A 26183-nucleotide genomic window follows, 5' to 3' on the forward strand; every position below is an offset into this window, starting at 1 on the left:
TTATGTCCAGCGAGTGTAGAGTTTTTTGCCACGTTGCCGTAGACAACGGACTACACTACCAGAGGATGTACACTAATGTCAGGGACAGTAGACATAAATCAAAACTGTCTAAGGATACCTGTGTTTTAAAAACCAGTCGGGTGGAGTCTTAGTTTGCACTCTTTGGAAGAATGCTCACTGATATGATAGTGGAAGAGTTTGAAAAGGATGAAGAGTATTGGTATGACAAGCAGAACCTCGAACATGGTAAGGACCGTCTGTAACTGTCGGGTCGCGCCCTAAACAACCGCTGCATGTCTTACCTCTTGACTCTACATACAGGCTTCTATCATGTTTATAATTAGCCTACAATTGCAATTATATAATTGATCTACAAAACTAAGGCAGCAGATTATGAATCGTTTTTTTTTATTTATATATATATGCAATACCTTTTTTCTTTTCTTCTACTGCTCATTTATGGAAAAAATATAACGTTGTCATAGCCTACCTAGTACCTACCCATAATGGAACCTATACACAGCATAGTTTATGCCGGTAGTAAAATAATATCAATTGACAGACTGGTTTCCTTTTGCTTGTTATTCGATGCAGCTGCTGTTTCATAAAGACAGTAAAATAACATAACACAAGCCCTAAACCACTCATAAATATCGAAAATAGCCTACACTGTAAAAAATAAAAATTAATTCAGGGGAAATTCACTGTATTACAGATTACCTTTGTTTTTCTACTTTAAGTGTAAATACCATACAAATACAGTAAATTACCTTTATCAAAATATTAACCATTAAATAAAGGTTGTAATCTGTAAATGTTGATTTTACTGTAATTTGACAGTACGTATTTGGCAACCATTGATGCCAGACATTTACCGTTTTCTTGCAGCTTTTTTTCTTACAGTGTATGTCATGTATGTCATATATGTCCTGATGAATTGAAAATGGGGGACCCTGATGTAAACAAGACGAAAGTCTTTCTCTGGTCTGCATCCCCTTAACAATTGTGTGTATTGAGCTGTACTGTATTGTACCCATTCTGCAATCTGTTAATAAAGTTTTCAATCAATCAATCAATTCAATCAATCAATCAATAGTCTACTTTGTTGATTACAGTTGTCACAAGGTAAAAATACAGAGAAATTACCAGGCTCAGTTGTCAAACTGTCTCTTCAGCTGTGTTGATTGTATGTGGACTGATGCATGTCTAAATGCACAGTAATACTGCCAACATTAGTATTTTTGGCCGGCCGTTGCTCACACAAGCAACACAATTCCAAAGCAAACTAAATTACATATTTTCTTGGAAATGTTAGTCACATAAAGCCAAATAAATAAATAGTTGTATCAAAGCAGGGCCAGCAAACGCAGCTGCTGGCCGATAACCCAGATTGCGTCAATTTGGAGGGGCAAGTGAACATGAGGTTCTTAGAGTGACTTCTGATAAAAAGGTGGTGGGTTATTGTTTAACTGAAACTTTTTTTAGGCAAGCCCCAAGGCACACACAAACCACTGATAACGCTGTGTGTGTGTGTGTGTGTGTGTGTGTGTGTGTGTGTGTGTGTGTGTGTGTGTGTGTGTGTGTGTGTGTGTGTGTGTGTGTGTGTGTGTGTGTGTGTGTGTGTGTGTGTGTGTGTGTGTGTGTGTGTGTGTGTGTGTGTGTGTGTGTGTGTGTGTGTGTGTGTGTGTGTGTGTGTGTGTGTGTGTGTGTGTGTGTGTGTGTGTGTGTGTGTGTGTGTGTGTGTGCGTGCACTTGCCATGTTCTTGTGCGTGTGAGTACACTACACACTCAGGAGGACCATGTTATTTTGCCACTGTTTTCCTGCACGTTTACAGTCATACGTTGTGTTACACTTTTTCCTGTGTTTACAGTCATATGTTGTGTTTACACTTTGTCCTGTGTGTACTGTTTACAGTCGTGTTGTGTTTACACTTTCTCCTGTGTGTTTACAGTCATACAATGTGTTTTAGTTTTTTCCTGTGCGTTTACAGTCATACCTTGTGTTTACGCGTTTTCCTGTGCGCTTAGTCATAAGTTGTGTTTATGCGTTTTCCTGTGCACCTAGTCATACGTTGTGTTTGCACATTTTCCTGTGTTTACAGTCATACATTGTGTTCATGCTTCTTCATGTGTGTTTACAGTCATACATTGTGTAAATGTATGCTTTGTCCTGTGTGTTTACAGTCTCATACTGTGTTTTCCTGTGTGTTTACAGTCATACGTTGTGTTGTGTTTCCTGTGTTTACAGTCATACGTTGTGTTGTGTTTCCTGTGTTTACAGTCATACGTTGTGTTGTGTTTCCTGTGTTTACAGTCATACTGTGTTTTCCTGTGTGTTTACAGTCATACGTTGTGTTGTGTTTCCTTACACTTTACAGTCATACGTTGTGTTGTGTTTCCTGTGTTTACAGTCATACGTTGTGTTGTGTTTCCTGTGTTTACAGTCATACGTTGTGTTGTGTTTCCTGTGTTTACAGTCATACTGTGTTTTCCTGTGTGTTTACAGTCATGCGTTGTGTTGTGTTTCCTTACACTTTACAGTCATACGTTGTGTTGTGTTTCCTGTGTTTACAGTCATACGTTGTGTTGTGTTTCCTGTGTTTACAGTCATACGTTGTGTTGTGTTTCCTGTGCTTACAGTCATACTGTGTGTTTTCCTGTGTGTTTACAGTCATACGTTGTGTTGTGTTTCCTGTGTTTACAGTCATATGTTGTGTTGTGTTTCCTGTGTTTACAGTCATACGTTGTGTTGTGTTTCCTGTGTGTTTAGTCATCCTGTGTTTACAGTCATCCTGTGTGTTTCCTGTGTGTTTACAGTCATCCTGTGTGTTTACAGTCATCCTGTTTGTTTCCTGTGTTTACAGTCATCCTGTGTATTTCCTGTGTTTACAGTCATCCTGTGTGTTTCCTGTGTGTTCACACTTCAGAATACAGTCTGTTTACAGTCATCCTGTGTGTTTCCTGTGTTTACAGTCATCCTGTGTATTTCCTGTGTTTACAGTCATCCTGTGTGTTTCCTGTGTGTTCAGAATACAGTCTGTTTACAGTCATACGTTGTGTTGTATTTCCTGTGTTTACAGTCATACGTTGTGTTGTGTTTCCTGTGTTTACAGTCATACGTTGTGTTGTGTTTCCTGTGTTTACAGTCATACGTTGTGTTGTCTTTCCTGTGTGTTTAGTCATCCTGTGTTTACTGTCATCCTGTGTGTTTCCTGTGTGTTTACAGTCATCCTGTGTGTTTACAGTCATCCTGTGTGTTTCCTGTGTTTACAGTCATCCTGTGTATTTCCTGTGTTTACAGTCATCCTGTGTGTTTCCTGTGTGTTCACACTTCAGAATACAGTCTGTTTACAGTCATCCTGTGTGTTTGTTTACAGTCATCCTGTGTGTTTCCTGTGTTTAGTCATCCTGTGTGTTTCCTGTGTGTTCACACTTCAGTCATATAGTGTGTTTACAGTCATCATGTGTGTTTCCTGTGTGTTTACAGTCATGTGTGTTTCCTGTGTGTTTAGTCATCCTGTGTTTCCTGTGCGTTTACAGTCATCCTGTGTGTTTCCTGTGTGTTTACAGTCGTCCTGTGTTTCCTGTGCGTTTACAGTCATCCTGTGTGTTTCCTGTGTGTTTACAGTCATCCTGTGTTTCCTGTGCGTTTACAGTCATCCTGTGTGTTTCATCCTGTGTGTTTACAGTCATCCTGTGTGTTTCCTGTGCGTTTACAGTCAATCAGTCATACGTTGTGTTTATGCGTTTTCCTGTGCGTTTACAGTCCTATGTGTTTCCTGTATGTTTATAGTCATACGTTGTGTTTACAGACCTCCACTTGGCAGCTGAGCTGGGAAAGACCCTCCTGGACAGAAACCATGATCTGGAGCAGGGCCTGCAGGAGATGTACTCCACTAACGAGGAACAGCTGCAAGAGATTGAGGTGTTTGTCACACTGCAGCAGCACCACACTTGTTCTATAGGTAGTGAACTAGTGAGGCTTATTTGCCATTTCACCAAGCAAAAGAAAAGTTTCCTTATCAAACTTATTGGCCTTGTGTGTGTGAATAACTTCCTCTTGACAAAGGTCACTCTGTTGACACAATTATCTGTTAATTAATTGTTGTTGTTGGGAGTCTTCCTGCAGGCACCAACATACCAAACATATGAAAACTTTGATTTGTTTAACCTCCATGTGCTTCCTGTGTTGAATCACATCAATATTATTGCTGCAGCATTACTAAGAAAATTACTTTACCCGAATGAATCCACATTCAGAGCCTCATTGAGAAAAGTCCATGATAAGATTTCCTTCCTTGGCAGAGACCTCTCATTGTGAATTCCTTTTTACATTAACACTTTCTATGCCGGCCTTGTTTACCTTTTTACCCTGTTGAATGCCATCATCCACTTCAATGTTAGCGTTAAAAACGCATAAATCTATGTGTTAAATTATGGCTATGTGTCTAATCTGCCTGTCGCTTATCAATGACTTGTTTGCAGTCAACATTGTCGAAACGGATTGTTTTTTTAATCGGTTCATATCCTTTTTATAGCATTTCGAAAAGCTATCGTTCTCTCGAAAATATTCGGAAAATTGAAAGATTCCCCCATAAACGGCATTTATTGGAATATTCTCGAATACACTAGACACGTTGTCATTTGTCGGCCTATTTATGAATCGTTTTCAAATAAACGCTAGATTATCGATAGTATATGTGTATTTATGCACGCTATAGAGGCGGGCTGAAAAATCTATTCTCTCGTTTCCTCAAGATCACACACACACACACGGCACATGCTGATATCTCAGTGAATACAGCTCCGATTACCCCAAGACTGGTAACATAGACTCCTTACCTTAGATCAGATGTTCTGCAAAAAGATTATTCCAATTCCTGATCGCCATTCCAAATATCGATCGCGTTTATTGATTGATTATTGGCTGCTGTAAATATATATTCCAGGCTGCTTTCCGTCTCGTGATCAGATCCCTCATCATCAGACGGCTCGCCAGCATAATGGAGCCAGTTGGCTCCACCTCTACAGATCCCACAGGGATCTCCCAGTATAATCGACTGACCTGCAGTTACACAGGGATAGACGATAGGGGGCGGTTTTTTCCCATCTGAGCTCCTGGAGGAGCTGCTGTACCAACGGGAGACTCGGTTGATGAAATATGAATTCAGATCGATAATAAAAAAATCAAACTACAATACACGTCGTCGGCACTCAACGGGGGGTCTGATAAGACGAGAATACACGTCGTCTGCATTCAAAGTGTTAAATGGTAGAGTAGAAGCAAGTCTCTCTGATGATCCTTTGGCATGGTGCATGTTGTTGGCCTGGTACTTGCCTACCTAATTATAGGGAAACATTCACTAGTCCCTGTCCTATTATTACTATTTTCACTCACCAATATTGTAGGCAGGCTTTTGGAGCTCCACCTAGCTATAGAATCCTGCCAATAAGTAACCTTGGGGCAATACAATAACTACTTGTTGATTTGATCTGATCTCTAAATCGCACAATTTCACCACTCCTGGTTATGAACAATTAGGCTATTATGTAAATTTGTTTTCACATGACGATTAACATATTTGTGTAGAGCCTGGCTTTACACATAATGTGATCAAGCAGTAGCTTAAAAATAGTTCCAACCCTGTCTAGACCACATCATCCATTGACCATATTCACATGGCGGCTATTTTGCTCTTATGTCGTGCTCGGGTACACTATGTGAATATGGTTAGTTCAGTGTAATATTGACATAACCAGACACTACTGATCTACCCAGGTTACATTGGCAGCAGGTCAATGAAGATAAGAACCACAATGTGTTTACACTGCAGCATGAGTGTCTTTGGCTTGAGTACTACTTGAGTTTGATAGGGTAATCCCATGCATCTCACTGACCCCAATCTATACTGTATGTGGCTTGTCATCATAATACTAATCATAATGAACTTATATAGTGCTCATACTGTATAAGATAGAGTACAGTACATTGCTCACGAAAAACTATAAAACAAGTAAGAAATGGTAGATAAGAGAGATAAAAAAAATGGCAGTTTGTAGTGCTGGTCTAAGTTTCTCAGGCAGAGTGGTCGATTTTACCCTATAGCAAAAGCGTGATCAACTTCAGTCATACACTTTCCACTACTGGTGTAATTCATGCCCTTGACTTGGGACCTTAGTAAATCAATGTTCTCTTGGCACTCATTATGAAAACATGTTATTTTTAAAGTTCCACTTACATCACCGTCAGCCGGCACTTCTCAAGTAGCTGTGTGCAGAATGCAGCCAGTGGCTTTAACTTAAGCCTGCTCAGACAGCCATAGTTAATATCAAAAGCCTAATACTAGTTTAATTTAGTTAATTTATTAAAGACTAAGAATACACATTTTTTAACATTTCTATCATTGTACAGGAGAGGTTGGAAGCCAAACATGGCTTATGAAGATACCTCCCTTGATATAAATATTAATAGTCATACTTAAACAATAAAAAGATAAAAACAATGATTGCATAAACATTTAGACTAAGCAGTAATACACAATTGATAGAAATGGATTACATAATTACAACTTTGTTTACAAGTTGTGATGCATTAGAATGAAATCCATGAAATGTTATAAATCTTTGCTAATTAGAATCCTTTTCAGATGCGTTTTTGAATAATGATAATGTAGATGTTGACTGTAGGTGATGGAAGTAAATTGTTCCAAAGAGATGGTCCTCTGTATTTCAATACATTGATTTAAGGGACGTCCAAAGATGAAAGTCCTTGAGAGTGTCTGAGGAAAATGGTGTAAAGCGCTAGGCAAGTCATGAGTTCTGTGTACATATTTATACATGAATATTCAAGTCTGGTATATGTGTACATAAAACATTTATAAAAGTTTTATATTTTCTGAAGAGGGGAGCAGATGATTCACATAATCATTCTCAAATCTATTTTGGTTAGTGTTAGTGATTCACACTCCTTAATTGTATGGCAGGTAACATGGGCGTTATTTTGACGAGGCAGTGAACCTTGGCTGGCACTGCTTGCTGGACACAGTGTACACAGTGGAGTGGCATGCAAATCCAGCTCACACGTTCATGCCCACATTTCCTGTCACAAAGCCAAAATGTTTTTGCCGGCCCATAATTGGTGGTTTTGTGCTCGACTTGTCCACTTCAGAGGAAGGCACTCGGCTGTATCATAATAAGATGGCATTGTCTGGGGCATAGCAATTAAATGTACAATACAGTAATTATGTAAACAGCATTTTATTTTATACCAAGCATTTTATATATTTTTTTATTTTAGGCCATTTAGTTGATTGTTAGAAGTGGTTTTCTGTCCCACACTGTACAGTGACAGGATGTGACAAACAATGACAACAACGAGGAAAAACAACAACAACAATCTACATTTCAGATGGTTCCATTGAAGATATAAAGAATGTTTTATTCCTTGGCAATAGCTGGACCTCTCTCACTGCTCAAATACGTGTCTGGTCTGCTCTGTTTTTCTTGTCTGTCCATCCACAGACTTGACCTCCAACCCTCTCTCTCTCTCCTCCAGTACATAACCTCCAACCCTCTCTCTCGTCCAGTACATGACCTCCAACCCTCTCTCTCTCTCCTCCAGTACATAACCTCCAACCCTCTCTCTCGTCCAGTACATGACCTCCAACCCTCTCTCTCTCTCTCTCCTCCAGTACATAACCTCCAACCCTCTCTCTCGTCCAGTACATGACCAAACAGGTGGAGCTGCTGCGTCAGATGAACGACCAGCACGCCAAGGTGTACGAGCAGCTCGACGTGGCAGCCGGTGACATGGAGCAGGGAAACCACCGTCTGGTGCAGGACAACCGCGTGGCCCAGCAGAAGATTCGCAGGTTGGGAGTCCGCTGATCAAAACCAGATGAACCATCTACTGTGTTTAGTGAATCTCGAGTCTTATTATTTTGTCAATATATTTTGTATTATCGTTTTGCTAAAATCAGCCAAACCATGAACTCTCACATTTAGTTAGTCTATCGAGTATTGTGTAGAATTATACGATTTCATACATAAAGCATATTTATCAGGTGCTGAGCAGAATATTACAAATGGTTTTGCATTCAGGCAATTTTTTACTACTTTGATATTGCCTGCTGCCTGCATTCTAGAATCCACATGGTTCACATCACTCTTCTTCCACTTGTAGTCTGACAGAGACTGTGGATGGGCTTCAGAGCCACATGGAGGGCTTGCAGACCCAGGTGGAGGACCTGACGACTGCCCAGGTAGAGCGGAACAAGAGAGAGCTGGCAGAGCAGAGACGCAACCTCGGAGCACAGAGTGTGTCCTGTCTCAAGGAGCTCTACGACCTGCACCATGACCGGTATGCGTGCGTGTGCTTTTCCTCTCCGATGTTAATAACGGAAGTACTATGTGAGAGAAGAACTGTTCCTGGAGGAGGAAATTGCATACAACACAATAACACGAGATAAACATAGGAAGTTACCTTGAAAAGTTTGTTGCAAGAATTTTCTCTTGATAGGATTGCAGTATTGAGACGAATTACCTACACCAATAGTATCATGTTGGATATCCACTGTGCAATTGAGTTTATCTTTGCCATCAGTGTAATACCTGTGTAAATGATGAAGGAAAATAAAACAGTTGGGGACTTTTGAACATTGAACTGAAAGGATCACACCAGGTTTGTTTGTGTGCTCCTCTGTTGGTGGCCCTTGGTATGATAGAGGTGTGACTTGGACTCGAGTCACAAATTTTATGACTTTCGACTTCACAAAATAAAAATGGGAAACTCGACTTTGACTTTAACACCTGACTCATGTCTTCACTTGGACTTGAGCCTTATGACTTGATACTCTACCCAAGGCCAAACAATAAAAACATGTCTCCATAAGAAAGTGTACTACGAATAATAATAATAATAATAATAATAATAATAATAATAATAATGATAATGATAATGATAATGATAATAATAATAATAATAATACATCAAATTTGTATAGCGCTTTTCCAAATGCTCAAAGACACTTTCAAACAAACAATACAGTACATTTTTAGTAGAGAGAATGAACTCTTAATGATTGTTAAGTTTTATCATTCCCTCTGTAATTGGCGCCTGCCACCGTTTTGCGAGTAGGCAGAGGAGAACTAGGCTGTCGTCTTCTGTCTTTCACATTCATGTCCCCTCTTTCTTCCTGGCTTCCTTTAAGTGAGCCCTCTGTAGTATTCTGGAAATCCTTTCTGTGCCTCAGAGCAAGGGCGAGTGGTCTAGGCCTCTAGGGAAGGGATTAGGAATTCTAAACAGAACATGGCTCAGACACCGCAGTCCGTCGGTGCTAGAGCAGAGGACATGGTTGAGATCCGCGGCACCCACGTTTGCTGGGCAGACTAGGCTATAAAATATTTCAGGGATATTTAATTGAATACTGTCTTTACACTACTGACCTACAGTATTTATTTTATTTAGCCTTTATTTTACCAGGAAGTCCCATTGAGATACAAAATGGCCAAACATGGCAGCAGAGGTTACACAATGAACACATAAAACAGACAATAGAGTAGAAATACAAAGTGATAAAATATATAGCTTACAGTAAGTTTCCGCAGTCTCTTATCGTTCTCGTTCTCATTCTCGTTCTTTCACCTGATTTAAACTTTGGGCTGCAGAGAAAAGTGTGGGAATCAATGGATCTCCTACAATGTAGGCTACAGTATATCCTGTGCCGTAAAAACAAACAACAGATGGCATTAGTCCTTTAAAGGGGCACTTCACAAAAAAAAACAATGCTGATTTATTTTGAACATAATCTCACACACATCCAACAACTTTGCACGCATTCATTTAGTTTTGACAGTTAATGAGTTTGAATAATGGCCACCAGTGATGTCATTGGGGACATTGAATTTCTGTATTGTGTTAAATACAGCTCTGTGAAATGTAAATTATTATTGTAGATGTAAAAATAGCAAAACCTTTTCTAGGGACTGCTATCTTATCGTTTTATCGAGCTGTAATTAACACAATTTAGGGATTTGATGTCCCAGATGACATTACTGGTGGCCATATTCAAACTAATTTACTCTCAATAACTAATTAATTAATGTAATATAACTAAATTAATGTGTGTAAAACTTCAGAGTTTTTGGGTTTGTGAGATTATGTACAAAATAAATCTGCATTGTTTTTAGTGAAGTGCCACTTTTTTTTTTTTTTTTTAAGAACAAAATAATTCACTTAAAGCCTATTGGTGTCCCACAGCCTATGGCTCCCCAATTGATTCTTGCCTTCATTTATTTTTTGTGATATGTATTTATCCTAAAGGGAATACACTAAATAAAGAGACAATTTTCACTTACATTGAACTTGTTTCGGTCGTCTTGACGTTCATCAGGCACCTGTGTGAAGTGAAGGCGACGTGCAGGACTTTTGTCTTTTGCTGTGATGCCCGTTCCTCACAAGGAGCTCATCACAAGGCCCTCATCAACATTAGATTAATGTGAAATGATTAGGCCTATGACAAGATTTGGCCTCACTATTATTAAATTAATTTAATTTAGTTTATATCCCATATAATTTTATTCAACCTCTTATATACAGTCTTACAGCCCTGGCCTATATTTTATTTCATAAATATATTATTCTACTGTGCTTAACTTGGCTCATATTTCATTTTATTTTACTCCACCACTTTATTGTATTATCTGTCTGTTAATGTCTGTCCGCTAATGTCGCACCAGTAACGTCCAAAGAAAATTCCTTGTATGTGAAAAGTATACTTGGCAATAAAGACCTTTCTGATTACAGAAAGTCAGGCAAGAGTAATATGAGTTCATAACACATCACTATGAACAACAATGTCATTAATCATGCTATACTTTTATTTAATTGAGAGTAATGAGTAATATGAACATTATATTTATCACTGCTACTTACTATTAGCCAAGTCTATTGGTTTGAATTTTGAATTTTGAAATTACATACAATTTGGCAAATAACCCATAAGGACTTGTTTAGGACTCTAAACCCAAAGTTTAAGACTTATGACGTACTTGAGAATGGCCTCTCTTGACTCGGGACTTGAGACTTACTTGGTCCCACCTCTGGTACAGTATGATACTTGGCACTGCTCCACTGGCTGCTTAGCCCCCGCATGCTGACTAGACATCCTCAGTCAGGTCACCATGACCCAGACTATATAATCTCCAGCAGAGATGAGGGATTTACTTCACCCCCTTACAGTCACTAGAATGCTAACTAGGACTACTAGACTGATTTATAGCAGTGAACCAATATTAATAGCGGATTTACAGTAAGCATTTTACTAATGCATTATTATCGGCAAAAGTTCCCCTGGTAAAGAATTGATTAAATCCCTCACAACAATAGCAAGGTAAATGCATAACCCTGTGGCAGTACAAAGCTCCGTATTCGTGTGAGACAGAATTGTCTTATTTTGAGGTTAAGGTAATATTGTTAAAATAAAATGTGCGGGCGCTCTAGTAGCACACCATATAGCGCACTGAGTCGCGAAGCGGTCGTCCCGGGTTCGCTTCCCAGTCCCGGCGACCATTTGCTGCATGTCTTCCCTACTTCTCCTCCCGTTCTCCCTCTCTCCCTCTACCGGTCCTGCGTGGCCGCAAAAAGCTGAAAATGCTATAAATAAAAGTAAATTTTTTATATATTTTTTTAAAGGTTTGTGTTTAGTTCAATCTTTACAGATCTTTCCTTCTTCCAAATTAAATGAGAGGTATTAACAAATACATTTTCAACTTTTCATACAGAAAACAAACAAGGACACAGTGTCATAGACCCTTACGTTCTCTAACGTTACTGTATTACTCTGCTACACCCTTACGTTCCTTAACGTTACTGTATTACTCTGCTACACCCTTACGTTCTCTAACGTTACTGTATTACTCTGCTACACCCTTACGTTCCTTAACGTTACTGTATTACTCTGCTACACCCATACTTTCCCTAACGTTACTGTATTACTCTGCTACACCCTTATGCTCCCTAACGTTACTGTATTACTCTGCTACACCCTTATGTTCCTTAACGTTACTGTATTACTCTGCTACACCCTTATGTTCCCTAACGTTACTGTATTACTCTGCTACACCCTTACGTTCCTTAACGTTACTGTATTACTCTGCTACACCCATACTTTCCCTAACGTTACTGTATTACTCTGCTACACCCTTATGTTCTCTAACGTTACTGTATTACTCTGCTACACCCTTACGTTCTCTAACGTTACTGTATTACTCTGCTACATCCTTACGTTCTCTAACGTTACTGTATTACTCTGCTACACCCTTATGTTCCCTAACGTTACTGTATTACTCTGCTACACCCTTACGTTCTCTAACGTTACTGTATTACTCTGCTACACCCTTACGTTCTCTAACGTTACTGTATTACTCGGCTACATCCTTACGTTACTGTATTACTCTGCTACACCCTTACGTTCTCTAACGTTACTGTATTACTCGGCTACATCCTTACGTTACTGTATTACTCTGCTACACCCTTATGTTCCCTAACGTTACTGTATTACTCTGCTACACCCTTATGTTCCCTAACGTTACTGTATTACTCTGCTACACCCTTACGTTCTCTAACGTTACTGTATTACTCTGCTACACCCTTATGCTCCCTAACGTTACTGTATTACTCTGCTACACCCTTACGTTCTCTAACGTTACTGTATTACTCTGCTACACCCTTATGCTCCCTAACGTTACTGTATTACTCTGCTGCAAGCCATTCAAATTCCTGCAGCAACCGTGAGCAAATAACAAGCACAGCCAACTGAAGTGTAGAAGTACTAGACTTGTTTTTAGTAGTTAAAGAGGGTTTATATCAGGACAGTGGTTTTCAGATGGCTGAGTTACATATGCCTAGCAACCTTCAGACAACTTTCATGTCTCATGGAGTATTGTCCACCCCTTTTCAACATCAATGGCAGTTTGAATGGCGTTTAGTAAGGTAAGCTGATATCGGCTAAAACACACAATCTGTTAAAGACAATCTCCAGTAATGGCGAGAAGTCAAAATGAGACGGGTATGGTCCTCGGCTACTGGCTCTTAATTTTCTCATATGTGATCATAGCAGGCTTTAATTGAAATGTCCAAGGAATGGATAATTAGGCATGTTTTTAAATGTTTGGGTTTTGTGTAGTTGTGCCACAAATGGATAAGTCTGTGAAGCCCTGCAACTGTGCATGCATACTTTTTAAGTTTACTAAATGGCAGCTGTCGGCATGAAACAATCTATTAATCGAGCAGTGACATGTCCCACTGTAATAGAATTCTGATATTTATTATTAACAAAAACATTTGATCTCCTTGAATCCTCGCTAACTAAATGACATCCCTCTCCCCATGCCTCAGACACTTAGCCTTTGAAAGCCTGCGTGTGGACCGGGCCTGGTCGCCTCAGACCTCTTTCTATAAGCGAGACCGAGACCAAGATGCAGAGGAGGAGCAGGTGGTCCTCCAGCACTCCATCCAGACCCTACAGAGCCAGGTGGCTGCGGAGCGGAGCCGCAGGGAGGCCGCTGAGCAGGAGACGGAGCTGACGGCCAGGGAGAACGGGGCTCTGGAGCAGAGGCTGGCCCTGCTGGAGGGCTGCCGGGCCAGGCAGGGGACACTGGAGGCAGAGGTGGAGGAGCTGCGGCTGCTGTGGCGTGCAGACTATGCAAACAGGTTAGATCTGAGCGTAGCACGAAGGTCGCAGACGGCCTCTAATTCTATGGCCAGTCACTGCCATTTTTCATATCTTCAGTCTATGAATTGGTGTTGTAATTTTCAGCAACTTCGGGTTTCTGAGAAGCGCTCTATAAATTAAATGAACTATTATTATTATTAATTTACAATGGACTTGGCTATAATAGATGTTTTGTATAATTGCTACTGCACAGTAAAGTGCCTGTGTCAATAAATCCCCACTTCTCCATTCGCTACCAGTGCTAGGAGGCCAGACAGGCTGCTGTTGCCCGAAACAATATTCTTTGGCCCAGAGGAGAAGCCCAGCCCAGGACAGCGTGTGGAGGAGGAGGTGAGAGAGGAGAAAGAGAAAGAGGAGGTGATTGAGCAGGGTAGGAACAGTCGGCAGAGGAGTAGCAGTGACGTCGGACCGAGGGGAGCCACCGCAGAGGAGATTCGGCGGAGCCATGAGCGCATGTGCATCAGACGATCAGAGGCGGTGAAGGAGAGGGGCATCTCTCTGCTCAATGAGGTGGACGCCCAGTACAGTGCGCTGCAGGTAGTTGATTCCTACTGTGTTTTGTGTGGTTTTGTAGAACATTTGACTATGTTCCTTACCCCGATATAAGTCCATATACTGCCACTCTTTCACCAGTTGCTCCTGTTGTTGGTGTGTGGAGACCCCCTCCATTCACTTCTAAGTGTTTTGCAAACAGTTTCAAAAACATACTTCTAACTAAAATATGAAGAAGACCGACATTAGAAATATGCTAAAAGAGCCCACAGCCCAAAAGCAGGGGTACACCAAGGTTTGTGTACGCAGCCTGTGATAATATTCTTGCATGTAAATTCTACCGGCTACACCAGGAACAACAATTGCGTGTCTCATCCATGTGAATATGGGTGGGTGTATTGTAGGCTACATCATAACCTACACTTGTTAATAATCAGTATTGACATCTGTTGTTGACATCTTCCACACGTCGCAGATAGGTAGATACAATTATTATTTTATTATAATAGTAGTTCACCAGCGGCCATCTTGCTTGAGTGGACTACTGCTTTAAAAAAAATACTCTTAAGTCGCTGAAATCTTGACTGATTTACAAACGGTTTGGTTTATTACAAACGTTATTAATGTGGCTATGATTCTTGCTTGGAAGAATTTCTTTTGTAATAATTTTTTTATATCAAAGTCCATTATTAGTATGCAGTATGATAACTACATCTCTGACGTTTTTAACAAACCAAACGGTTGAAAATTGCTATGGTTATTTCAATAGTACATGCACCATAGACATGCATGTTATGAGTGGGCGTGCTCCACCCACGCAAGATGGCCGCCATGTGGCAACATCTGTCTCCGTTGGCCAGCAGCGCGGTGAGTCATCTAGTGATATGGATACAATAACCATCAACAATTAGATGACTATCACACACTGTCGTATAGAAAGGTACTATCTTGAAACTATCTGAGTGCAGTGGCTTAACACCTGGCGTTGTCAACATACCTGTTTCTCAGAGTGCTGCTGCAATGCTTTGCCATGTTCTCCGTCGCCGCTTTATCTTTGTACTCCGGGTCTCTTGGAGCGTATTAAAAGAGTAGCCTATGGTTTTCAACCACGTAAATTAGCAGACAGTTGTCAATAGTAGGCTGGCAGTTCCCCAAACTGTGCCTGGGCATCTGACAATTTATTTGCTGAATTTGAAATGCTTTTGCTTTGATAAAATATATTGTCATTCGTGGTTTTGTTGATATAATATACAATGAAAATAAGTGGATATGCCAAACTATTCAAAGATTTAAAAAATATTTGGACACTGTATATGCGCACAAATTGTGGAAAAATAGACTCCTTTCCTATTTTACAGCAAGCGTATGCAAGGCTCTCGCAATGTGATCACACCGATCACACCTGCATGCCTGGTGTAGCCGGTACGCGTGTATGCCTTCTACGACGGAACTGCGTTTCCGCGTTCGAGTTTTGCGCTCTGATTGGCCAGGTCATGTGACATGTGCGCCAATCGTGGGACAGCAAGTTCTGCGCCTATTTCCGGGTCTAACAGCCTGCAAACTACCTGGCGTTCTATCGCTATGCTCTAAGACAAACTCTAACCATAACCAACTTCGAACGAGCGCCTAAGCTTAACCAGTGTAGAAACTTGCGGTCCCACGATTGGGCGTACATGTCACATGACCAGAAATTACCTGGCCAATCAGAGACGCGGAAACGCAGTTCTGTTGTAGAAGGCATTCAGGCAGCCGGTACAACAATTGGAGCTTTCCAGCTGCGTATTACGCAAGCAGTAAATTGCACACACAGTGAATTTCCTATGCTTGTTGTGCCTGCCTCCACCCTGTACGTGTGCAATTAGTGACGGAACACCATATTTGTCCAGGTGAAATATGAGGAGCTTTTGCGGCGTTGCCAGCAGGGGGTGGATGGGCTTGGCCACAAGGCCATCCAGACGCCCAGCAGTCCCTACAACGCCAACCGGACCCGACGACACCTCACCGGCTCGCCTGCCGCGTCTCAGCTGCCGGTGTTTTCAGGAGATGGCCAGCAGCCAGAGTACAAAGCACTCTTCCACGAGATCTTCACCTGCATTCAGAAAACCAAAGAGGACCTGAGTGGGAACAGGCAGTCCAGTCAGGGACATTGACTCTGCGGGTGCTCTGCCAAGAGACTGCGCCCAACAGTATTATTTATATTGCCATCTTGGAATGAGGTCTGCTGTCTTTTGTTTTGTCTGTGAAAGGAGCTTTGAAACAACCTGAAACCCCATTGGTGCGGTGTAGATATGTGCGCACGAGTGCGTGTGTATGTATGCGTTTATATGCACACAGGAACATCCGTGTGTCTACACAAAATTTTAAAAAAAAATCAAAAAGCTCTGACAATTCGTCACCAAGCACTTTTCCAATTTCTACCTTCATTCCGTCCTAAATCCATCCTCTGCTTTAGTGTGATTCATACTCTTGTCATATCAGTCAATTGACTGGTTGATATAAAAAACTATATTCTGGGGGTCCTGTCTGTCAGACAGATATTTCATCAGTTTTGAGAATATGTACACAAAACCACAGTGGGTGCATCGATGTGAACATCCAGGGTTATTATGTACAGTAGGTGGACATGTAGTGGCCTGAAACGTAGAATTGTACCGTAGGTTATTCTCCAAATTGCTGTGTAGCCAACAAGTAGTTATGAATGGTTATGATGAAAAATATCTGAGAGAAGGTATTCAGAATGTGCGTACACAGAAAATAGAAAGTAGGAAAGTGGTAGTACATACGTATGTGCATACTGTATCTCTATACACAGACTGTCCTGAAAGTATTATGTCACAGTGTACATCAGTATTCACTCCTGTCCATGAGGCGTCACTGTGGCCATCGCTAGGTGTTTTGGTTTTGATAGAGAAAAGCCGTACTAGATTGTATATCCATTCATAAAGTAATGGGTGTAGCCTTTGCTTATGTATTATGCAAGAAGAGATGTTGGGACTAGACTGAATAGAGAGCTTTGTGTAGAGGCAGTAGGATGAAAGAATATAGCTATTGTGTAAGTTAGGTGAAGGACTTAAAGGAAGTGTTAGTTAGCGGTAATTCGCTCGGCGGCTAGTGTAAGTTAATTAGCCTGACTCACCAGTCCGGGGGTCATTGGCACACTACCAGAGGAGTGGCAGAGCTGTGGCACTCTGTGCACCCTCAGTTATCATGGCTGTACCTTTTACAGGCTTTGACAAGTACCTGCATATAGTCCCATGTACAATATATGCCAATATGACAGTTCTGCACTTTTGTATGACCGGTTCACAGTTCATCTTTTGTTATTGTTTATTTATTTTTGACATATGTAGAGATAATACAATGCTATTTATTTTCATTTTTGGTCTTTTGTCACTGTATTCCAAATCTAGAATGTGATTATTGTAACTACATACTGATTCAGAAGAGATTGGTGACATGAAATTGACTGGAAGTTAAATCAAATTTATAATGAGGTGCTTTATTATTATTATATATTTGCAATACTGAAGACTTTTTTAAAGCTAAAGTGATGTCATTGAAAGGAATACATACTAAGAATACAAATTCCTGTTGCTGAACAGAAATTTTCTCCTGCAATATGTTCCCCTTTTATCTCAGTCAGCCAAGACTTGTTCTAATTGATACGTTCTCCTTGATTCAGCACTTTCTTGCCCTGAACACCACAACAAATGAGGTATTCCTATCTCTCTCAGGCAAGACTGTGAAACTGCAAAAACAGACACAGGGAAAACAATTGTCAGTAACGGTTCTTCCCTCTAATCTTTTCGCTACAATTTGTGTTAGAACTAGGGCTGGGTGTCGTTTGAGGATTTTCGATAACTGTGCCAATACCAAAACAATACCTTTTTCTACACCTTACTTTGCGGAGTTATGTGCGTTGCGTGTGCTGTGTGAGCCAATCGGAGGCTTTGTTACATTTTGGATTGTGGTTGAACAGAAGCACTTTAGGGTCTCATTCTCCAAGGACTTACGACAAAAAGGGCTTTCTCTTAGGGCCATTTGAGACCTTTTCGGGCCGATTTTGGGATTCACCAACCGTCCCAATAAAACATATATAATTAATATTATATTATAATATATTGTCTATATTCATGTCTTGCCCGAAAAGGTCTCAAATGGCCCTAAGAGAAAGCCCTTTTTGTCGTAAGTCCGTTGGAGAATGAGACCGATACCCAGCCCTAGTTAGAACAGACACAAGAGCTAGTAAGCCTATGGTTGCTGAACTGTGAGGCAGTTTCTTGTCAATGAAATACTGCGTAGAGATAAAAATATATATATATATATATATTTAAATAAAAACGGTCAAGAAATTAAATTGAGTTAGTAATGGATATCATGAATTTTGTCGTACCTTTTTATAATTCAGGATTAATCTGAGATTAGCATCAAGCTGTTGCTTACTGTACTATTCTAGCAATGACAATCCATGACAATGACGTACTGTACATTGATCTGAATGTGGGTCCTGACTTTAAATCCAATCTATTCTTTTCAGCAAACGATGACCTCCCTATGTGAGAGATATATTATGTTGGTAATAATGGACAGTAAAATATGACTATGTGCATTTTTAGAGCAATAGTAGTCCTCCATGATGACCATGGTCTTGCTTGCAATTAACAAATAAAAGCACACATGTTTTTACCCTTTTCTGTGGTCTCTGTCTCTAGAACACTTCACCAAAAAACAATACTGATTTGTTTTGCACATACATGTACAGTAATCTCACACACATCCAAAAACGTGCAAAATGTTGCATACATTCATTTTGTTTGACAATCAAATGAGTTTGAATATGGCCACCAGTGATGTTATCGGGGATATTGAATCCTTGTATTGTATTAATTACAGCTCAATGAAATTATAAGATTATAAGCAATAAGACCCTTATAGGAATTGCTATTTTTCATCTACATCATTTCATGGAGCTGTAATCGACAACACAAGGATTCAATGTCACCGATGACATCACTGGTAACCTAATTCAAACTGAATTATAAAGAAATAACTTTCACGAGGTACAGGGATGAGGAAGGGATTTGACATTCATGGGTGTTTACATTTTTATTTTATTTCTTTCATGTTTTACATATGTAATTTTTTAGTTTTGCATATATATTTGTTTTGTAAGGTTTTAAATTAGTACATTCATTTGAGTAGTGGAAAAGGGGTAGGATTAAATATGTGTATACTTCTTCCTACTCCTTTTCGAACATGTAAATTGAGTTATGTTTTTTTTTTTCATTTCATTTCATTGCTATAGATCAATGATTTTTTTTTTTATATTGTTTGTATTTACATGTTCGAAATAAAGATACCAAATAAAAAAAAATTGGGGGGAGATGGTAAAAGGTGACACCGAGGACACACCCAGGGGAATGAGTACAGATACATATTTTGTTTCATAACTAAAATTACTATGGTATGAAGGTAATTTGGGTATTAAAAACAAAACAGGCCTAAACATTCTGCGGGTCCAAAAAATGTTGTCTCCCATTCATTGTCAATGGAGCAGCTCCAGACTTTTGAATTTTACACCTGATGACGTTACAAGTTTGCTTCTCTGGTTTCTGGCTTTGACAGAGAGTAGGTCATGTTCACAAATATTGATTGAACGTTCCTAGGCCATGGAAATAACATAATGGAATGTATTTTATTTCTTTATTTGGGTGGTGTTCCTGTTTAACATAACTATCCTGCTGCAATACTGCATGACAGGGATATCTCTCCTATTGATTGATTGATTGATTGAAATGTTTATTAACAGATTGCAGAATGGGTACAATACAGTATGGCTCAATACACACAATTGTTAAGGGGATACAGACCAGAGAAAGACTTTTGTCTTGTTTACAGTACATCAGGGTCCCCCATTTTCAATTCATCATATAGTGAAACACAGAGCGCAGATGGATTCAGATCTAGTCTCCCCTGATTTGGAGGGAGCACCCCAGTCCCCAAATGTACATTCTGACCTCTTGCCAGAATATAATTAATGGGGCTTTGTCTCCCCAACCCACTAATAGCTTTTACATAACAGCGAGTTCCGCCTGCCCCACTATAAACTAACTCTCCACACAAGGGGATTACATGCTAAACTCTGCCATAAAGGCCAGTCTTGGCAAGCCTCTGGCCACTGCTACTATTCCTAACTACATACAGGCATGTGACAAACGTACAAATACAAACAATCAAGAAGATAGGGGTTGTGTAGCCTTCACCACAATGGATTGTTTATCTGCTGATCAGGGGCCTAGAGAGAGAGAGAGACACACACATTATCGTGCCTCTGTCACAAATGCATTTCAGGGCATAACCTCCACACATTCTTTAGCCCTGTGACCACTCTCTAGAAGTATGCTCCACCATGCAGCTCCCTGACCACTCCCTAGAAGTATGCTCCACCATGCAGCTCCCTGACCACTCCCTAGAAGTATGCACCACCATGCAGCTCCCTGGAAGTATGCACCACCATGCAGCTCCCTGGAAGTATGCACCACCATGCAGCTCCCTGGAAGTATGCACCACCATGCAGCTCCCTGTAAGTATGCACCACCATGCAGCTCTCTGACCACTCTCTAGAATAGAAGTATGCACCACCATGCAGCTCTCTGACCACTCTCTAGAATAGAAGTATGCACCACCATACAGCTCTCTGACCACTCTCTAGAATAGAAGTATGCACCACCATACAGCTCTCTGACCACTCTCTAGAATAGAAGTATGCACCACCATACAGCTCTCTGACCACTCTCTAGAAGTATGCACCACCATACAGCTCTCTAGAAGTATGCACCACCATACAGCTCTCTGACCACTCTCTAGAATAGAAGTATGCACCACCATGCAGCTCTCTGACCACTCTCTAGAAGTATGCACCACCATGCAGCTCTCTGACCACTCTCTAGAAGTATGCACCACCATGCAGCTCTCTGACCACTCTCTAGAAGTATGCACCACCATGCAGCTCTCTGACCACTCTAGAAGTATGCACCACCATGCAGAATTTATCACCAGGGTGTGTATCCTAAAAAAAAGATTTAACGTTAGAATATGGACCAGCAGTTATTTAGATAATTTCTTTTCCCCCAAACATACATTTTATTTTGGTGCAGGATCATTCATAATTCATCATTTGAATCCACAGATTGTAGGCCTATCACACACATAGAACTGTGCAGAGGTTAAGTGGAAAATACAAACAATATTGGCCCTTATTCACAAAGACTTTCAATGTGGGATAACTGATCTAGAGACAGCTTCAGTCTGTTAATTTGAATAAAGTCATGACCAGGACTATTAATCTGGGAAGCCTTGTGTGAATATGGCCCATGGGCCTGATCTCTGCCAACGACGAAAGGGCCTACCTGGAAGAGGTAGAGAACCTGTCACAGTGGTGTCAGGAGAACTGCCTCTCCCTGAACGTCAGCAAAACAAAAGTGATGATTGTGGACTTCAGGAGGTCGGGGGTCAAGGACTACAGCCCCCTCAGCATCGACGGGGCACCGGTTGAGAGAGTGAACAGTTTCAAGTACCTCGGAGCCCACATATCCGAGGACTTGACATGGACCACACACATTGACAGTGTTGTGAAGAAGGCACGACAACGCCTCTACTTCCTCAGGCGCCTAAGGAAGTTCCAAGTCAGTCAGAAGATCCTTAGGAACTTCTACTCATGTACAATAGAGAGCATCCTGACCGGCAACATCACCTCCTGGTTTGGGAATAGCACTGCACAAGACCGTAGCAGACTACAAAGAGTGACACGTTCAGCCGAACGCACAATTGGAGGGGGGCTTCCCACCCTCCAGAACATTTACAACAAGCGGTGCAAGGGGAAGGCTAAGAGAATTATTAAGGACTCGAGCCACCCGAACAACTGCCTCTTTGAACTGCTGCGGTCAGGCAAGCGATACCGGAGTCTTAAGGCGAGCACAGAAAGACTCAGAAGAAGCTTCTATCCCCAGGCCATCAGGCTGCTAAACGAACAATAAACACTATGCAACAACCATCAAATGCACACAGCACACACACCCACACGCACACACTCACTCAAACAAACAACACACTGCAGCACCCACTCTCCACACTTTAGATCACACAAACACACTTTACACTTTATATTTATTGATAAAGGATTTGCACTACAACTCGTACACCTACTGTGAATTGTACCTAAATTGCACCTCGTCCCATTTCTGCCTTGCACTATATAGTATTGTATATTAGTACACTGCACAGTATTGTATATTGTATGGTAACTACGTCTATTCTGCATCGAACATTGTACATATGTCTAAACTGAACACTGTGACCTCATTTTTTACTTCTAATTTTACTATGTTATTTTATTTCATACTTATCTTGTCTTGCACAGTCTCTGGAGCGTAACAGTAAGAAGCATTTTGTATAAAAGTATTCTGTACTTCTGTATGACAAATATTAAAGAAACTTGAAACTTGTCTCTGCCAGACAAAGATTGAACAGTTCCTTCTCTTGCCAGCTGCTTGCCTCCTCTATTGGCCCTCCTCCCCGACAGTACAGTCCTCAAGCCACTGACCGTGAGGTTATGGCCCAGTCAAGGCTGTGAAATATCAGGACCTATAGCTTGGCCAGTTTATCCAAGAAGACTTGTTCCATGTTCAAGTTGAACGGACAACCTATCTCATGGGCAAAAGCACTGCTTCTAATCTGCATTAACAAAAGTCATATCAGGAGGAATATTGAGAAAAGCATCACCAGTAACATTAACCCATTGCTCACAAATGTTTGTACAGATATACAAGACTAGATAACACCTCTATGACAACTGTAGCGGCCGATATCATGTTTAGCAGAATTTGTAGCCTTACAAATATTTGACGAACTACTTGTAGCAGTACATTCTCAACGCTGATATGTCAGGTTATGTACAGAATAAACGTATCATGGTATTCTCAAAAAAGTATTATGGTATATTGTTATAATGGTATTATTTAAGTACAAAAGTAGTACTATGGCAACACAGGACCTTTACCATGACCTGGTAAATTAAATTCATACAATGGCCAGTACCATAAAACTACCATTTTTAAATTACTACCATGCTACATTTTGGAAGGGGTAACAGGCTGCAGGACATGTAGGTTATGGCTGTCAGGGTAAAGCCAAGTTGGCCTATTTGATGAGTAATGCAGTCTAGCTTTTAAACTGAAAATATCCTCACCTGCATCACGCGCACACACACACACGTACACTAGTGGCGTGCGTGCATCCTAGTGTACTGCACTACTACTACTCTGTCGTCTACTCTAAGCCATCCTAGGTTGTCAAAGTGGGCAGGGGTGAGGTGGGTTCTAGGAGTAAAGTCAAGCAGTAGTCTGACCAGTTTGTTTTGAGATGTTTGTAATTTTGTTTTTAGTGCCTTTGAGGTTGATAGATATTTCATTAATATAATCATTAATATCTAATATCTTCTAAGCTCTTCTATCTAAGATCCTCTGGTGAGAGCATAATCTCCCCCACTGTGCCAATGGGTCGAGTGACGACGCCAGCCAGGAACCCAAAATACCTTGACCTGTGTGACCTCTGTATCCGGCCACAGGCCACTGAGTGAGAGGAGCAAAGATGGACATATTATCAGATTCAGCAACAGATCAAATCAAATTTATTTATAAGGCCCAACAACACACGTTAATGTCCCCATGGGCCGTACAGGTCTTCTTTAAACAAGTCAAGAAGAAAACATAACAATAAGTCAAGAACAGAACAAGGACACCATAAGGTCCAACAAATTTAAAATAAATGCAAATAAATGAAAGAATGCAAGCACTCCCAGACATACCCCACGCGAAGGTAAGGAAAAACTCACTAAAACCTAACAATAGGTAAAAATTAGGGATGCTCGATATTGGCTTTTTTACCGATACCGATATTCCGATATTGTCCAACTCTTAATTTCCGATACCGATATCAACCGATATCAACCGATACCGATATATGCAGGGTTTCCCCGTCCAAAAAACTGAATAATTTCAGGTAACTAATAATTTCACTGGATATATATATAACAAATATTGTTATTGTTTTTTTTTGTTTTTAAACCGATACCGATATTTTCCGATATCACATTTTACTGCCGATATCGGCCGATAATATCGGTCGGCCGATAATATCGGACATCCCTAGTAAAAATGCTCCACAGGCAGTGTGGAGGAGAGAAACCTTAGAAGGGCCATTCAAGGGGGGATCTCCCTTCTTAGATGTCGGTGATAGTAGTGTTGCAGACGGACAGTTGGTAAGCATGCACTCAAGTGTGTAGTGAAACACAGATGAGTGCATGCAATAGCAACTGAACATTTTGAAAGATTAAAGATAGAGCTGATAGCGATAGCAACTGAACATTTTGAAAGATTGAAGATAGAGCTGATTGCGAATCTATTTGAGGCACAGGGGCGGCGCAGAGAGGGTCGCGTCCTCCCCGTCTTAATCACGGGACATTCAACACTCCGGTCATTGCTCAGGGACAGCCGGAGACAGGGAGATAGGGGGCGGCGCAGAGAGGGTCGCAAACTCCCCGACATCATCGCGGGACGTCTGGCACTCCGGTCACCACTACGAGACCTCCGGAGACAGGGGGGCACGCAGAGGGGGTCGCAACCTCCCGGCCTTCATCACGGGACGTCCGACACTCCGGTCAGCACTCCAGGACGGCAACTCACAGGGGGACAGGGAGACGGGACAGGCGTTAGACAGCTCATGTGATTGTAGTGGGCGGACATAGCAATAGATACAAGTGGTAAGCATATATGTGAATGGAGTAGATATATGAAGTAAGCATATTATGTGAATAGAATAGAAGTACTTAACCCAGCAATGAAACCGCGTTGACTGTTAATCTGTTAACAGTCTGTTAATACTGTTAATCAGTTGACAGGACCACGGACAGACGACGGTAGATAACTGATCCAAGGCCTCGGTGGTGCATGTAGAGCAGTCACTGCAATCATGGCCAAGACCCCGAGGCATCCATCACCTTAGTCAGCGCTAGGAGACGGGCACTCAGAGAGATGGGGGAGGGAAGGGGGGGGGGAAGGGGAGGGGGGGGGGGAGGGGGGAGGGAGGGGGGGGAGGGAGGGGGGGGGGAAGCTCACATATACCCCCACATATGACCATATACGACCAAGCCTGTCTGATCATCTATTTATTAACCAGTGGCTCGCTAAATTTGGAACCCACATAGTATAAAAGCATGGTTGTGTCATCATTCTAGAGCCACACAGCCCCCATGGAGGGCTGTGGTCTCCAGGACTGTTCCTCGTTCTCTGTGTTCTTGTCAATAAATACCATCGATTGACTTCACCTTCGTCTCCTGGCTCATCATATCAATCCAAAGAACTCAGTTTTATACTATCAAGGTGCTTTGGTACCATGAGGTGCAAGCATAGTCGTAGTATCCTTGAATGAGTGCTCCTGCCAGAGTCTTCAGGGTATTCTTGTTTACCAGAGAGGAGATCCGGTACAAGAATCGAGTTCGTTGGTTGACTTTTTTTTATTACATTGGATGCCATTTTGTCACAGGAAAGATTAGCCTCTAGGTCTAGGATGGAGCCCAGGTAGGTAATTTCATCTTTCCTTGTGACAATATTGTCACCCACTGTAACTGAGAAGCCGTCGGTCTTGCTGAGTTTGTTATTTGAACCGAAGAGAATGGACTCTGTTTTGCCCATGTGTAATGATAGTTTGTTATCAGCAAGCCATATGCAGATTTTGCCTAGTTCCGAGTTGAGGGTTTTTTCAACCTGTAACTTGTTCTTGTCAGAGACCAGCAGGGCTGAGTCGTCCGCAAACAGGAACAAGTTGCAGTCACAAGCTGACGACATGTCATTTGCATAAATAATTAGCATATTTATATTTAGTTATTTAAATCACAAACAA

General features: G+C 41.1%; 1 protein-coding gene across 1 annotated transcript; it reads left to right on the forward strand.

Moving 5' to 3' along the window:
• The first annotated feature begins 50 nt into the window (after positions 1-50).
• cdr2a (cerebellar degeneration-related protein 2a) lies at positions 51-16510 on the forward strand. The gene is made up of 7 exons (XM_084328188.1): positions 51-246; positions 3813-3925; positions 7723-7871; positions 8183-8359; positions 13397-13711; positions 13973-14270; positions 16112-16510. The coding sequence occupies exons 1-7, from the start codon at positions 171-173 to the stop codon at positions 16373-16375; spliced, it is 1392 nt and encodes a 463-aa protein (XP_084184314.1). The 5' UTR covers positions 51-170; the 3' UTR covers positions 16376-16510.
• Positions 16511-26183: the final 9673 nt, after the last annotated feature.

Source organism: Notolepis coatsorum (assembly GCF_963971535.1).
Source record: "Notolepis coatsorum genome assembly, chromosome: 14".
Classification (NCBI taxonomy): Eukaryota; Metazoa; Chordata; class Actinopteri; order Aulopiformes; family Paralepididae; genus Notolepis; species Notolepis coatsorum.